Source organism: Xenopus laevis, chromosome 2S (assembly GCF_017654675.1).
Source record: "Xenopus laevis strain J_2021 chromosome 2S, Xenopus_laevis_v10.1, whole genome shotgun sequence".
Taxonomy (NCBI): Eukaryota; Metazoa; Chordata; class Amphibia; order Anura; family Pipidae; genus Xenopus; species Xenopus laevis.
In genome coordinates this window covers 100007397-100022351 of record NC_054374.1, presented here as the reverse complement: position 1 = coordinate 100022351, position 14955 = coordinate 100007397, and the positions used below count along the sequence as shown (strand labels likewise).

Sequence of the window (14955 nt, the reverse complement as noted above, 5' to 3'; positions counted from 1 at the left end):
ACTGTGTTGCCAATGGCCACCACATAATGTCATTGATAATTAATTTATATAATTCTTTATAGACGAAGGACAAATTAACATCCCATTTGTGGTGCAAGACAGAGGACAGAGTTTAGTTAAATATAGTTGCGCCCTTTTCAGGCTCTGACCCATCATATGATTATTTACACACATGATATACAATACAATGTTTTAAAGCCTATCTTTTTTTAATTTTTTATTTACAGTTTGGCTAGATTTGAGAACACAATCAACTGTAGAACGACTTTTAAAAAGAATTCCAGGCAAAAATAAGAATTTTTTCAAGGTAATGTAAAAAAAATGAAATATATATATATATATATATATATATATATATATATATATATATATATATATATATATATATATATATATATATATATATATATATATATATATATATATAAAAATAAAACTGTCCTAGTTTATGAAGCATTCTTTGCTCCACATTCCCATGTTATCATCATGAATAACTAAAATCACTGCTGCAGGCGGTCTCAGGTAGTTTACAGTTGGCTGAAAAGGACCATGCAAGCCATTTTCTATAAGCCATTCTTAGGGCTTCATTAAGATATTAGGACTCATTTATTAATAGCAGGCACAGTTCTGAAAGAGCTATGTACCTATTGCTTGTACTGCCTCTGTAGTGCTTGTAGAATGTATTACAATATTCACCAAACATTACACCTCAGCCATTGAATGTAATGCTTCTACTGTACATTTATATGCAGCAAAAAATATAGTTTTATGTTGCCAGTCCATGCATTAACCTTTAATCTTTTTAACTTTCAGAGTCGGACTGGTCTTCCACTTAGCACTTACTTCAGTGCAGTGAAAATTCGATGGCTTCTAGACAATGTGGAAGAGATTAGACATGCTGTTTCAGAGGGAAGAGCAATGTTTGGAACAGTTGATTCCTGGATCATTTGGGTCAGTGTTCAGTGCTTTATTGTTTTTAAGTGAATATTCACACTGGCCTTTTACTGAATCTCAATTCCTTCTCATTTTAGTAAGTCTGCAAAATTGCTGAGCCACAAAATCTTTTAAAAACTACAAATTGTTGATATTCCTTCATGCATTTGCATGCAATTTTCAGTTAGAACTAAGCATATTTTAGTTGGGCTTAATAATGAAACAGACTGTAACTTATACCGTGATTATTAATTTGCATGCAAAATATATGTATTGATTGGTCATATCTCGGCAGTTCCAGAATTCTGCATCTGGATTGGCACTGGTTTGTTTATCCCACCACACCTTTTGGATCAGCAACATAATAATTAAAGCAACAGCTTTATTGTATGTTTCCTTACTGCACTTGAGGAACCTGCACATTTCTTAGTAAATTGGGCCATTATCAATCTTCTGGTACATGTTTTTGCTACATACAACATGTAACAGCTGTGATCAGCTACTTAGAATAAAATGATGCCTAAGTTTTACAAATTGCCAATGAATTGGTGACATGCAAATGAGGTTTTCAGTATGCAAATGCCAACAACAGTTAACAATTATAAATATGAACCCAGATTTTAAGATAAATTCTTATCAGTATGGTATTTCAGCATTTGATGTCCCTGGCTTATTTCCCAGGTCTTTGCACAGATTTCATAACCTTTTTATCCGTTCATTTATATTATAGACCTTTCCCACAAACAGGCAATAGTCAGGGCAGGATCATTCTTGGAATCACAAGCAGGAGTTGACATCCAATAATTCTTCAGCTTGTCCCATTAATGGGGAAAACAAGAACATGTAGGAAACATTCCGTTACATAGCTACTGTGTTTGGTGTCTCTCTTTTTTTATATGTGTTCCATTTACAGAGACCTAGACTGTGCAGAGAAAAAAGTTTACACCCCAACTGTAGCTGTATAATATTTCGGATAAACTATCAGGGTTGCGTGAACAAGCCAATCATTGGTTCTCATTATCTCTCCACATAACTGCTTTATGTATGTAATACACTACTGAAGAGTATGTAAAACACTTTGAACAAAATGAATAAATGTTCTTGTTTCCTTGCATGTAGAGTCTTACTGGTGCAAAGAATGGAGGGGTGCATTGTACAGATGTGACCAATGCCAGCAGAACAATGCTGTTTAATATTCATACATTGGAATGGGACACAGAGCTCTGCCAGTAAGTTTCTTTTTAGTCCCAAATGATACTGATTCATCAGATAAGAACATAAATGTTTTTAGCTTACATCTGAACCATTATGGAATACAGTATAGTTTATGCTTTAGCTGACTGCCCTTTGAAATTTATAAACTTTATTAAAGCTTTCAGCTATAATACATTCTTTGTTGAAAGGAAACTGCCTAAATAACGTTTTATTATTTTTGATATGTCATTGCTGTGTGCAACATACTTATCAGCACAACTTTATACTACATTTATAAATTATAGCATAAATAAAAAAACCTTTAAATATTGCAAATCACATTTCTTTTTTTGTCTAAATTGGGTGTGTTGTTTGCTAATATCATCTATCCCAGACTGGCAGACTGGAGCCTCTGATATATGCCAATCCAAAAGATTACTATGGATCTCAGCGGCTTGCTAATTATTTTATATGACACCATAACTTTATTATATTAATATGGGATCTATTATCAAGAATAGTTGAGACCTGGAATTTTCTGAATAATGGTTCTTTCCAAAATGTAGAGCAGCATTTAGAGATATAGATTTATCTCTTCGCAGTTACAATGGCTCACCAGCTGCTACTCTGCTAATGTGCCATCAAAGACTGGTTTTTCAAATCATTTTACCATCTACTGAAGGGCTACAGTATAAATGTGTTCTCCATTGAAACCCTGTTTCTTTAGTGACACTAAGGGGCAGATTTATTAAGGGTCGAATAGTAAATTTGGTGTCAAAATTCACACATTAACATTTTAATCCCCCAATTGGAATGTAAATTTCAATGTGAGATTTATCACACCTCGACCATTGAAACAGTTCTAATTCGAATATTCGCAACCTCAATGGCAGAGGTCCGTTGAACCATTTGGATATGTTAATTGCCTTCCTGACATTCAAGTTTTTTTTGGAGGGAAAACTAAATACGAATTCACATAAATTCGAAATTCGACCTTTGATAAATGTGCACATTAGATTTGGGGAACAAAGTATTTGGTTATTGAAATAGAGAGAATAATATAGATAATGCTTCAGTATAGTCTTCCTATGTTTAAAGGTGGTCTTGATTCTTTTAATACAATGTTGATTGGGACGATCTGTCACTATTAATGTTGTTCTGTGAACCAGAAATATGGATGGTTATATTGTAATACTCGCAGCACTGTATGTGAGAGCCAATATTGCCTATATTTTTGTCAGACAGAACACAGCCATGTTTTGATAAGAAAAAGGCAGTAGGTTATTATATCATTATAAGGGGAGTGCATTTTGTCCAATATTTTTGCCCGAGACACAAAAATAATCAGTTTCACGCTTTCTGCACATCACACTTTATTGGATATTCTTCCAATGTGATTGATCTCCTAAGCCATGGTGTGGGTATCATAGCTGCACAACTGGTGTGCTGAGAAGAAGCACAGCCTGGCAGAAATGTCTATCCTGGCATAGGGAGTGAGTAAATAATTTTAAGTAGGATACCATTACCACTATAACTGTTTCACTGCCAATTTGGAAGACAAATAGGACAAATGTAGTTAAATTAAACTGGAAATGGCTCAAAGTATGTGCTCAATTATAGGTTTTTTTTTGTTTCTAAGAATAAAAGCTTTAAAAGTTTAATTCACAAAGATGTCATGATTTGATTTAAGCTAAGGACAAGGTGAGCTTTGCTCCTTAGTAAGGGCGAATACATTTAGAAATAATTATATGTGGATATTAATCTACAAGTTGAAATGTAGATTCACAGTTCATAAGCCAACCACTGGCACGAACATTAACACCGATTCAATAATATCCAGTGGCTGCTGCTCATAAACCTCAAAATGTGATCTTGATTGAATAAAACAAGCATTTTACATACTCCAAACTAAAGTCCAGCAGATATAGGAAAAGCACAGATAATTAAGCTTGCAAATACATAATGCAGGAAAAAATCTATACAAAACAAAAACAAAAAATCAGTCCAGTCAACAAAGTTAAATAGCAAATCGGTGTCCTTTAAATCCTACTAAGATCTTTAGATTATGTCAGTAAGGGAATGTAGGTACATATTTCTTAATTCATTAGAACACAAAGAAGTTCACAGCTGAAATTAAGCCATACACATTAAGGAATCTTTGCAGAATAATAATTTTCAGCAATTAACTGACAATTCTGTAAAAGCGGTCTACTTGGTAAGTGTTGTACTAACAAGGACTGTTCTTCAGAGCATACACCTATAATTTTCATATTTGCAAAGGAGAGGTTCACAAATAAAAACATTGAATTGTATTGAATTGGAACTCAGAAGCTCAAGTCACTTTTTAGCAATGCTAAATCTTGGTGTCTGCCTTTACGCAGAGTAAGGATAGAGGTTGGGGCATCTATTCTAGGTAAGCTATTTGCACTTCTGCATAAATGCTAAACCATTTACTATGTAAATCTAACCATATTATTAATTGTTTAGGTTTTTTGATATACCTATGGAATTATTGCCAAAAGTGAGAAGTTCATCAGAGATCTACGGTCTTATGGTAAGATATGTTTGATGTTCTTGGTTCCTCATTTCTCATTTCTATCTTTTAAACATGACACCCCACTTGCTTTGTTCTAATACAACTGAGAACAAGCATGAGTACACCCCTAAAGCTGCTGGGCACTACAAGACATTGTTGCGTTAAAAACGGGGATATAGCTACTCCTGCATCATGTCACTGAGTTACTATGGGATATCAGCTACTCACGATTATCGAAGTCGAAGGATTTACCGCAATTCATTCGATCGAACGATTCGAAGGATTTTAATCGATCGAACGATTTTCCTTCGACCCAAAATTTGTTAGGAAGCCTATGGGGACCTTCCCCATAGGCTAACATTGCACCTCGGTAGGTTTTACTTGGCAAAGTAGTGGGTCGAAGTTTTTTTTAAAGAGACAGTACTTTGACTATCGAATGGTCGAATAGTCCAAAGATTTTTTTAGTTCGAATCCTTCGATTCAAAGTCGTAGTCAAAGGTCGAAGTAGCCAATTCGATGGTCGAAGTAGCCCAAAAAACGTTCGAAATTCAAAGTTTTTTTTTATTCTTTTCCATCACTCGAACTAAGTAAATGTGCCCCTATGTATTGTGATGGAATATGTGTTTTATTATTGCTTTTTTGACTTGAATGCTTTTTTTCCTCCACAAACAGCTTGACATCAGTGCACTGTAAAATGTTCACTTGTGCTTGAATCAGCCAGTTGAGATTCCCTACATGTAAAGATCTGTGTGCTTGGTGAGGGTAGCATTTTGGTGAAGATACACAGAGGGGAATTGGAAAAATGCTAGAGAATGTAAAAAACAGCCCTTTTAAAGTAATGTCCCTAAAGTGGAAAATACATTAACCCTAATTAGTCTTTGCATAAATTCTAAAAACACCAATTATATCCCAAAAGGAAAAATTGCCTAAAATAAATTTGCTGCTTTATTTCTCAACGTAGCATATATTACTACATATATATTTTTTGTAAATTATTTCTTTATTTCTTCATATGCATCAGAAAATCATTTATTTATTTTTGCATGACTATTTCAATTTAGCTTTAATTTACAGCCATACATTTGTATCAAGGCAAACTAAAGTAACGCATTGGTATTTTCATTACATTGAGCAATACCGTTTGTAAATAAAGAAACTGCTATATCTGTATCCTAATGTACTTTGGTTGGGTCGTATAGTTGGTTTCGATAAATAAGGCCAGGAAGTTTCCTCTATTTCCACATGACACTACCTGGCTTTTATAATAATAGAGAAAGCTAATGTTTCTTATGACTTTGAACTTTTTTTCTTATCTTTTTGCATACCTTAGAAAATCTGTCCTAGCCTGGTGAGTAAAAGCTTTTATTGGGCTTTGCACCAGGCACATTCTCCTTGCATTTGGAGCATACGTACAGGTCATTTCCAGTTTATTTTAATTGATACCTTCTTAGAATACTTACAGTTGAAACAAAGATGGGTAAGATTAAATACAATTTGAATAAATTCAGTGCAGTTGAGACATTTTTGCATTTTCTCTTCAAACTGATGGCAGACACGTGCGTCTCAATCAATTTTAGTTCCAGTCAAGGACTGCACCTCTGATTTATGTCAAAGAACAGACACCATTACTGGAAAGTATTACAGCTTTTATATCCGTGCTGAATGATTACTGGATATGTACTTGCTTGTACTCTCCTTGGGGCCTCACACAGTAATTTTTATATTGTCCTCACTCCAAGGTGTTTATCATATAAAAGAGCACCAATTAATTGTTGGACTAAAAGAGAATCCTCTCTATTGGCTTGCTTTTGGCTGTGGGCATTTTATGGTAAAAATGTTATGGGACTGAGAAAGACATAAGGATTTAAAAGCAACATTCAGAATTTGTTCTCCAACATATTCTGATATTTAAGAGAAATCTTTCTGTTTGCTTTCCTAGAAGTCTGGAGCTTTGACTGGAGTTCCAATATCTGGGGTAGGTATGACAAAGCAACTGACCATGGAATCCTTCCATATTATAGCTAAGTTTTGTCTAATTTTTTTTTGTCACATTCTTGGGTTTTCCTTTTGCATTTGTTTGCATGCTTTTAAGATCTGTACTCTAAATCAAGATGTCGGTAATAGCAGCTAAAATGTATCAATAAAGGCAGTGATGCTAATGAAAGGGCAACATCTTATGATCAAAATGAAGATTTATAGTAGAAAGTTGTTAATAGATATGCAGCCATGTATTTTAATGCATAAGAAAATATTTTTGCCCACCCTCCTAGGACACAGTAACGTAACTGCAGGGGGGGGCCTGGTGCGGGACGTGCCACCGGGCCCCCGCCCCCCTCCGTACCAGATTATCTTTCCCAAAATCGGCTGATGCAGCCGGAAATCAGCAGTTTGCGAGCTGCCGGGGGGTCCTGAGGGGGTGCAGCCCTGGCCCAGTTGCACCCCCTGCTCCCCCTGTAGTTCCTCCACTGCTAGGACATGTCCACCATGATGTCCTAGGACCCTAGTGCATTCACATCCCCAGAACAAAAATTATTTATGCCCTACCTTGGAGTATCTGAATGACAAATCATATGAGCAGGTTTAGTATAATGGTCATGTTACTTTCCTCAAATCTATCAAATATATTCTTCTGTTCTTCACGGTGAGGACAGTGAGGTTGTGAAATTCCCTGCCAGATGATGATGATGTGGTGACTGACTCTGTTAATGCCTTTGAGTTGTTTGATGATTTCTTGGACAAGCTATTGAGATACTAAGATCTAAAACAAGTATAGATATTGATATGTGCGGTTTATGTGAGTGTATGGAGGGCTAGTGTGAGTCTGGGTATCTATGTAGTTTTGTGCACTGGGTTTTATTTGGTGGCGTTAAACTTGATGGACTGTCATCTTTTTTTCAACCCAACTGAACTATGCAACTATACCAGTTTTGTTTCATATTGCTTGACCTGTTGTCTCTGACCTTTAGAGCAATTCGGCCACAAACAACTCACATTTTTGACTTTTACAAATACAAATTTGTATCTATGTCTACATATGTAGCTTTTGTAGATTTTTTGTAATCATTGACATAAAAGTTGCCCCCATTGCAGTAATTATTGTATCTTATTAGGATTCCTTCTTAAAATAAAAATGTGTTTTTGTCTTGCAGTGTTTAGGAGACCAGTCAGCTGCTTTAGTAGGACAAATGTGTTTCCAAGATGGACAAGCTAAAAATACGTAAGCCCATAGTCTGTTATACAAAATTGCATTGATCATTAAAGGAGTTGTTTGCCTTTCAAGTACTTTTTTGTTAGTTCAGATGTTTTCAGATCCTACCCCAGAAATAAATATTTTTTTCAACTTACTTTTTTATTGCTAATTGTTTTTCCAGTGTTGAACTCAAAAGTTTTTCAACTTTCCATATCTCCTTAGAGAAGCTCTGGGAGTTGGTCACCGACTGGAATTGCTCCACGCCCCATGTCTGCTTATTTAAATTAGATCTGCGTGTGTACAGTCACATGCAGAGGAGGTCAACCCAAATATGTGAAAGTAGGCATTTTCAGACTGGCCGCTGCTACGCTGCATGTGTCCGCATGCAGGCAGAAGTTGTTTAAATGAATGTAGCTTGAGCATGGATTGGATCTGCTTCTCTCACTCTCTCATCCTGAAAAAAATATGCAGGCTGAGAGCAGCAGAGCCAATGCTTTCAATAAAGATGGTAGTTTTATAGTTATGTGTACAACTTAATGTTCTATTTAAGCCTTGATCATGATAATGTGTACGTTTTATTGTGAAATGGATTTAACCTTTGTTCATGTTAATACAACCATGTGAGATTGCTGCAAGCCTATCATAAGTGCTGCATTCTATATAGCCTAAGCTATAGTTTTCCTTTGGTCTCACAGTTCATAGAATGGTACCTTTGAGGTAAGTGCTCAACTACCACAGGCACTAGCCAATATTACTCATCATTCTAATCCTCAATATGATAATATTAAGTAAAAGTTATGTTAAGACTTAAAATATTCTTACTGTGGGCTCTCTGCTGTTCTTTACCCCTGTTACCCAGAGGTATTGATTGATCTATGTACTTGCATGACAGTACTGGAACTTTATAATTAAAGAGAGCAGGGCCTGTTTAGTATTATAAAGGCATTGCTTGGCAACCAGTTATACTCCGTTTTAGCTTCCCTTAAATGTGTGAATACTGATGATTAGCTTGCCAAGGGACCAATCACCAGCTAGCACACTTTTCCAACTATTTTCTTATGGCACTGTAGAGGCAAATCCTACTATTTGTGCAGTTGATCAGAAAAGTGTCAGCAACCACACTACATAAACTGTATAGAGTCTTATTGCACAAAACGTATAGAGTCTTATTGCACAAAACTTGAAAAACAGGTGAACTAGCTACAAATGTCCTTCCTAATTGCTTTGTCTGTTACACACATACCCTCATGTAATTGACATTTCTCCTTATTGCAGATATGGTACAGGCTGCTTTTTGCTGTGCAACACAGGCTCAAAGGTAAGTGCTCTGCAACCTCTCATTTTGCTTAAAGTTCAGGGTTGAACAATCTGTGTAAAATGTGTTTATTGATCTGGGTGTCTTTTTAAATGAAAATGTTGCTTCTTGTTTATATACTAAATAATATTGTCACTGCTTTTTAGTGACCCCTAATGCACTAACTACAGGCCAGCTGTTGTTCCACACATATGCTTATTCCAAACTCAACAACAACAAGCCACAAAGTTCTCACACTACTGCTGCTTTTTAGTTAAAAAGAGAATGGTGTTTGATAGCAATTCTCTTGACTTCTGTTTATTTGAGTGGATTTTTTTTTATTAAATTAAATCTCAATATTGGCAATTGAATATTTAGTATATTGTATGATTTTATTTAGCACGGAACATATTCACTGCTTATGACTTAACAGTTACGAGAGAGTAGCTTAAAATATATTTTTGCTATTAACTTGTTCAAGGATAACTTTTAAATAAGTGAATGTAGAATAGATGAGGGTGCTATTCTACGCACTTTTGTAAAGTACATTCATTATTTATTTTCTTTTAATTCCAAGATATTAAGGGATACATGTACTGTTAATATGAATTTTGTTCCAACTGCGCCACCTGCTGGTCAGTTTCCCACCAGTCTGACCACCAAGTAGTCAAGGAAGTTGTCAGGAGAAAGAAAGAGACTGATGTTCTTCTGCTTAGGAAAGATGTGACAAAGGTATGTAATTTTTTTCCTAACCAGAAGAACATCAGAGCAGCCTCTTTCTTTCTCCTGATAACTTCCTTGACTACTTGCTGGTCAGACTGGTGGAAAAATGACCAGCAGGTGGCGATGTTGTAGTTTTGGAAGGAACACGTAGCATGCAATGCCTTCTGTGCATCAAGTTCTGTTATTTTGGTTGATCATTTTTGGTAATTGTGGTGTTTCTTCCAACAGCCTGTGCTCTCTGACCATGGCCTTTTGACAACTGTTGCTTACAAGCTAGGAAGGGATACACCTGCATGTTATGCCCTCGAGGTATGTTTTAACACACAGCATCCTATTTATTTCCTTGTTTCTTTTTCTACTGTAATATTGTAAAATGTAGGATTTTTCTAAAAGTGTTTTGACAATATACAAAACATGAGCTTTTGGTGCACTCATGGGACTTAATAGTAAAAAAAAAGGTTTATTTAGTCAATGTTTAGGTCCGTCAGGGGAACCGTCCTCAAGACAAACGGTTTTATTCTAAAGAAGATTCCCCGTAGGGACCAAAGCATTGATTAAATAAATCTCTTTATTAGGCACCATTTATTGTTTTATTTATTTAAGACTACTTGTTGTAGCACCAGAGCAACCACATTTGATTGACATGGCGTGCTCTGTAACGCTCATGCTTTAGCAGTAAACAGTGACCAAATTCACTGAACTTAATCTTTTTTTTTTTTTTTTTGTATTTAATTTATTTATTCAGTTTTTTTTGTTAAAACAAAGAATAAAGTACATAACAAAACAGTACAGCAATAAATGTTTTCTCATTGCATAGTCATCTTTGACTCATTAAATACATTTATCTGTATACATAAACACATAAAGAGAAAAAAAAAACTGAACTTAATCTTGTATGCACCCTGTTTTAAAATATTGCATTATTAGAAGTCACCAAGGAGTTCCATGAGCTTCATAACCGCACTCGGTCTGCAACATAATGTCCCTATATGGTCATTGAACCCAGTGACCGTAAATATCCTTATATTTTACAATACCAGGTACTTTATTCCCTAGATTATTATTATTAATAATAACATGTATTTATAAAACAACATATTCCTCAGTGCTGTACAATAAATGGATGTAAACTTTAACATACAAAAACCAACAGCAAGTTATAAAAAAGGGAAAGAGGGCTCTGCCATAAAAGAGAGATCTTGAACTGGTATTATCTTTCCTACTGGCTGTTACTCACATCTACTTCTTTGGAGGTGGAATTTATAACTGTATGTATCCCTGAGAGAAAATAATGAGGCCAGACCTTCTAAAATACTATTTATGATGTCATCCAGTATATAATGTGGGGTTATGGTAGAGCAATCCGTAAAATCAGTTTACTAATGTATCACTGTAGCACATTATGCTGCTTGTGCGTGTTTTTATTTACACATATATCTTAGGCTATTCACTAATTAAGAATTATGAGATTTAAGAGCCCTATGCAAGCAGAAGCTCCATGCATCGGCAATAACATTTTTCCATTGTGTCTATATGAAAAGCTGACAGAATATCTCTACTTGCAGAGTAATGTCTATATAACACACTGTACCTCTGTCAACTAAATGTCCAAAGCCTCAGAAGATGTTTTATTCCAATTATAGTATTTGTCATAATTCTAGGCTTTGTGGTTCTCATGAGATGCAGCTTTTCGTTCATGCTTATGCTTTTAAAAAGTCTTTTTGCAATAGTCTGTGAACTCTCAGACATGGACAGTACTGTGAAGTTACTGTGTTTCCTAACTCAATGTGCATTTTAGGGTTCAGTTGCCATAGCAGGAGCAGTAGTACGCTGGTTGAGAGACAATCTTGGAATTGTGAAGACTACTGAGGAAGTAGGTAAGTGAGGAGAGTGATATCCTGTAATCCCTAAAGAGGCGGTTCAAATCATCTTTAAATTAACTTTTACTATGTTATAGAATGTCTAATTCTAAGCACATTTTTTAATAGTTTTTTTTTTTATTTATTTGCCGCCTTCTTACTCTTTCCAGCTTTCCTATTTTTAAAAGCAAATGACCTGTTATAGTGACAGAATCTCTTCTATTTACATTATATTCATATTATGTTTATATTCCAGTCTCGTATTCAAATTAATGCACGATTACTAGCGTAATTTGGACCCTAGCAATCAGATTGCTGAAATTGCAAACTGGAGAGCTGCTGAATAAAAAAACATAAATAATAAAAAAAAACACAATTGCAAATTGTCTCAAAATATCGCTCTCTACGTCATACTAAAGTTAACTCAAAGGCAAGAAACCCCTTTACCACATAGATGCTCGTCCCTTCATATTTTGCTGCATAAATTAGAGTTGTGTGTTTTATGCATTATTTTAATTGAATATAACATTTGTGCAACTGAATTAAATATGGTTTCATTTATCATTTTAGAAAAACTCGCTGCTGAAGTTGGGACGTCATATGGCTGCTACTTTGTTCCTGCATTTTCAGGTTTATACGCTCCCTATTGGGAGCCGAGTGCCAGAGGGTAAGCAGCTTTCTATGTGTAGTCTCCTTCTAATATATAAATTGCTGTTTGCAAGGGTGAGGGTACCCAAAGTGCTGTCATGGCAGAAGCTTTAATGTATTCTTATGGGCAAAACATAATAATACTGGCTTTCTTGATGCACTAATAGGTGACTGAGTCAGGATGCTGTGTGTGTGAATTCTAATATTTCTTTCAAAGAACACATGACATTCTTGAAGAAGAGCAATCCATCAGGTGCTTCAGGCAATTGGCAAAGACACCTACAGTTATTTTGGATGTAATGTTTCTTTTATTGTTATCTTTTTACAAGCACTAATAATAGATAAAGATAACTTTGCCTTTAACAGTTTCTTCTGCATTTTTCTTCTGTGCACTGGAGCAATTAAATTCAGTAGAACTTCTGCAAATCATTTAAGTTTGAGCTTAATATATCCAAATCAACCCTTGCAATATTTTATGCCTACAGTGTTTATTTATTTCATAATGCTATCAAAATTATTATGTGCTATACAGTTCAGTTGCCTCACCAATCTGTAGATTTCTTGAAGGGTTACTATTGTAGAGATTTATGTAGTTTCTGTTATCGCATGAAATTGTACTTGTAACATTCAGGCATTTATTTCTCCCAGGCTGTTAGTGCCACAATAAAGTAAGCAAAGGAAACCCTCAGCCAATGTTCCCTAATTCTTTCTTGGCTATGTGCACTAAAAAATATTTTGTGTGCACATTTTAAATGTGTGTGCATATGTTTAAAAAAATGTGTGCTTGGATCAGAGTGAGCATAAAATTTTGTGTTTTCACGCAAAATTCTTTGTGCACGCCACACAGTGCCCTGGCCTTAAATTGTGTGTACATGCACATGAGTGCAAAGCTTAGGGGGAACATTGCCCTCAGATATTCAGTTAGAGATATACGGCCAAATGTAATTAAAGTCGCAAAGAGCAAAACAATTCGTACCAATAATACTAAAAATCCACATCTCGCAATGTAATATTGTTCCTTAAACTGTTATTGCATTGCGAATTTTAACTGCACATTTCGAATTTTAATTGCGCACTCTTAAAGGAGAATTCAACCTGACTGAAAAAAAACCCGTACCCCCCCCCCGCGCGGTTAATGCCCCATACTCCATGCTTACCCCTCGCCGCAGATTCTTCCAGCGGAGTTGCATGCATCCATCTTCCGCGTCCTCTGTAAGCTGACTGGGAGATCGGTATTTCTGCGCATGCGCAGTTGGAACAGTTTGCCAGTATGCGACAACTGCGCATGTGCGGAATTACACAGCTATTGCCGATCTCTCAGTCAGTTTACAGAGGACGCAAAAGATGGATGCATGCAACTCCCTGGAAGAATCTGCGGCAAGGGGTATGTATGGAGTATGGGGCATTTCCCGGGGGGGGTTACCTGGGGTGGGGGGTATGGGTATTTTTTCCCCATAGGTTGAATTCTCCTTTAAGAAATGCTTGAAGCTGTCATAATATTTTGGAGCAAACATAACGACTTTTTCATTAAGAAGTTTTATTACATTACATGCTTATTGGCGCAAACTATAAAATTCGCAAACGGTCTTCCACTGTCGGAAGTGGTCGCTAAACAGTTCCCAGGCTCGCAAAAACTATATTAAGTTCGCGCAAAGCAAAATTTGTTCACTCAAAGGCATAACTTTTCGCATTGAAAATAGTTTTTCCGTTAGCGACTTTTATTACATTCCCCCGATAGAGACTTTAACCAAATCTTGTATGAGCTGCTGTCAGATATCAGAATAGTCACAGGGAATAGAGAATGAGGGAATGAGAATTAGTATGTTTATAGGAAATGTATACAACATCACAAACATAACAAAGTGTGTTTTAGGAAATCATCTGAGGGTATTGTCTTTTTACGTTAATTCCTAATTCTACTAGATAATCATGTACACGTTAAATAAACCCGATAGGCTGGTTTTGCTTCCAATGAGGATTAATTATATCTTAGTTTGGATCAAGTACAAGGTACTGTTTTATTATTATAGAGAAAAAGGAAATCATTTTTAGAAAATATGGATTGTTTGTGTAAAATTGAATCTATCTGAGATGGCCTTTCCATAATTCAGAGCTTTCTTTATAACAGATTTCTGGATAACGGATCCCATACATAACACAATTTTCACTACATTTTTTGTCTTTTTTTTTCTCTTAGTATCATCTGTGGCCTCACCCAGTTTACAAACAGAAACCATATTGCATTTGCTGCTCTTGAAGCTGTGTGTTTCCAGACTAGAGAGGTATTACAGACTTATGCAATTCCCTTTCCTTTTGTGCATAGATCATCATTTTGTAGCCCTCTGTGTACTATTTCACAGCACTAAGCATTTTTGTCACAGCATTCAGTTGTCTGTGGATTGTGGGAGTTGCAGTCAACTGATTCGTAGGTTAGAAATCTATGTTTTAGAGCAAAGCGAGACCTCCCACCCAACCTTCCTTGTGCCTTCTCTCTCTCTAAATTAGAGTTGTTTGTTGTGTTTTGGGGTGGAGCAGAATAATGAAGATGTAGGGGAGCTACACCTCCTCAAAAAGAAAT

The 14955-nt window shown here is 35.7% G+C and overlaps 1 protein-coding gene across 1 annotated transcript in view; it reads left to right on the top strand.

Moving 5' to 3' along the window:
- Positions 1 to 14955, top strand: part of gk.S (glycerol kinase S homeolog) — a gene marked incomplete at its 5' end in the record, with an annotated part of 60895 nt that overhangs the window by 30458 nt on the left and 15482 nt on the right. The window contains 12 exon segments of the mRNA NM_001087171.1: positions 228 to 307; positions 814 to 951; positions 2053 to 2162; positions 4615 to 4681; positions 5994 to 6011; positions 6603 to 6638; positions 7813 to 7880; positions 9129 to 9171; positions 10099 to 10179; positions 11669 to 11747; positions 12300 to 12396; positions 14575 to 14659. Of these exon segments, the coding sequence (NP_001080640.1) occupies positions 228 to 307; positions 814 to 951; positions 2053 to 2162; positions 4615 to 4681; positions 5994 to 6011; positions 6603 to 6638; positions 7813 to 7880; positions 9129 to 9171; positions 10099 to 10179; positions 11669 to 11747; positions 12300 to 12396; positions 14575 to 14659 (902 nt within the window).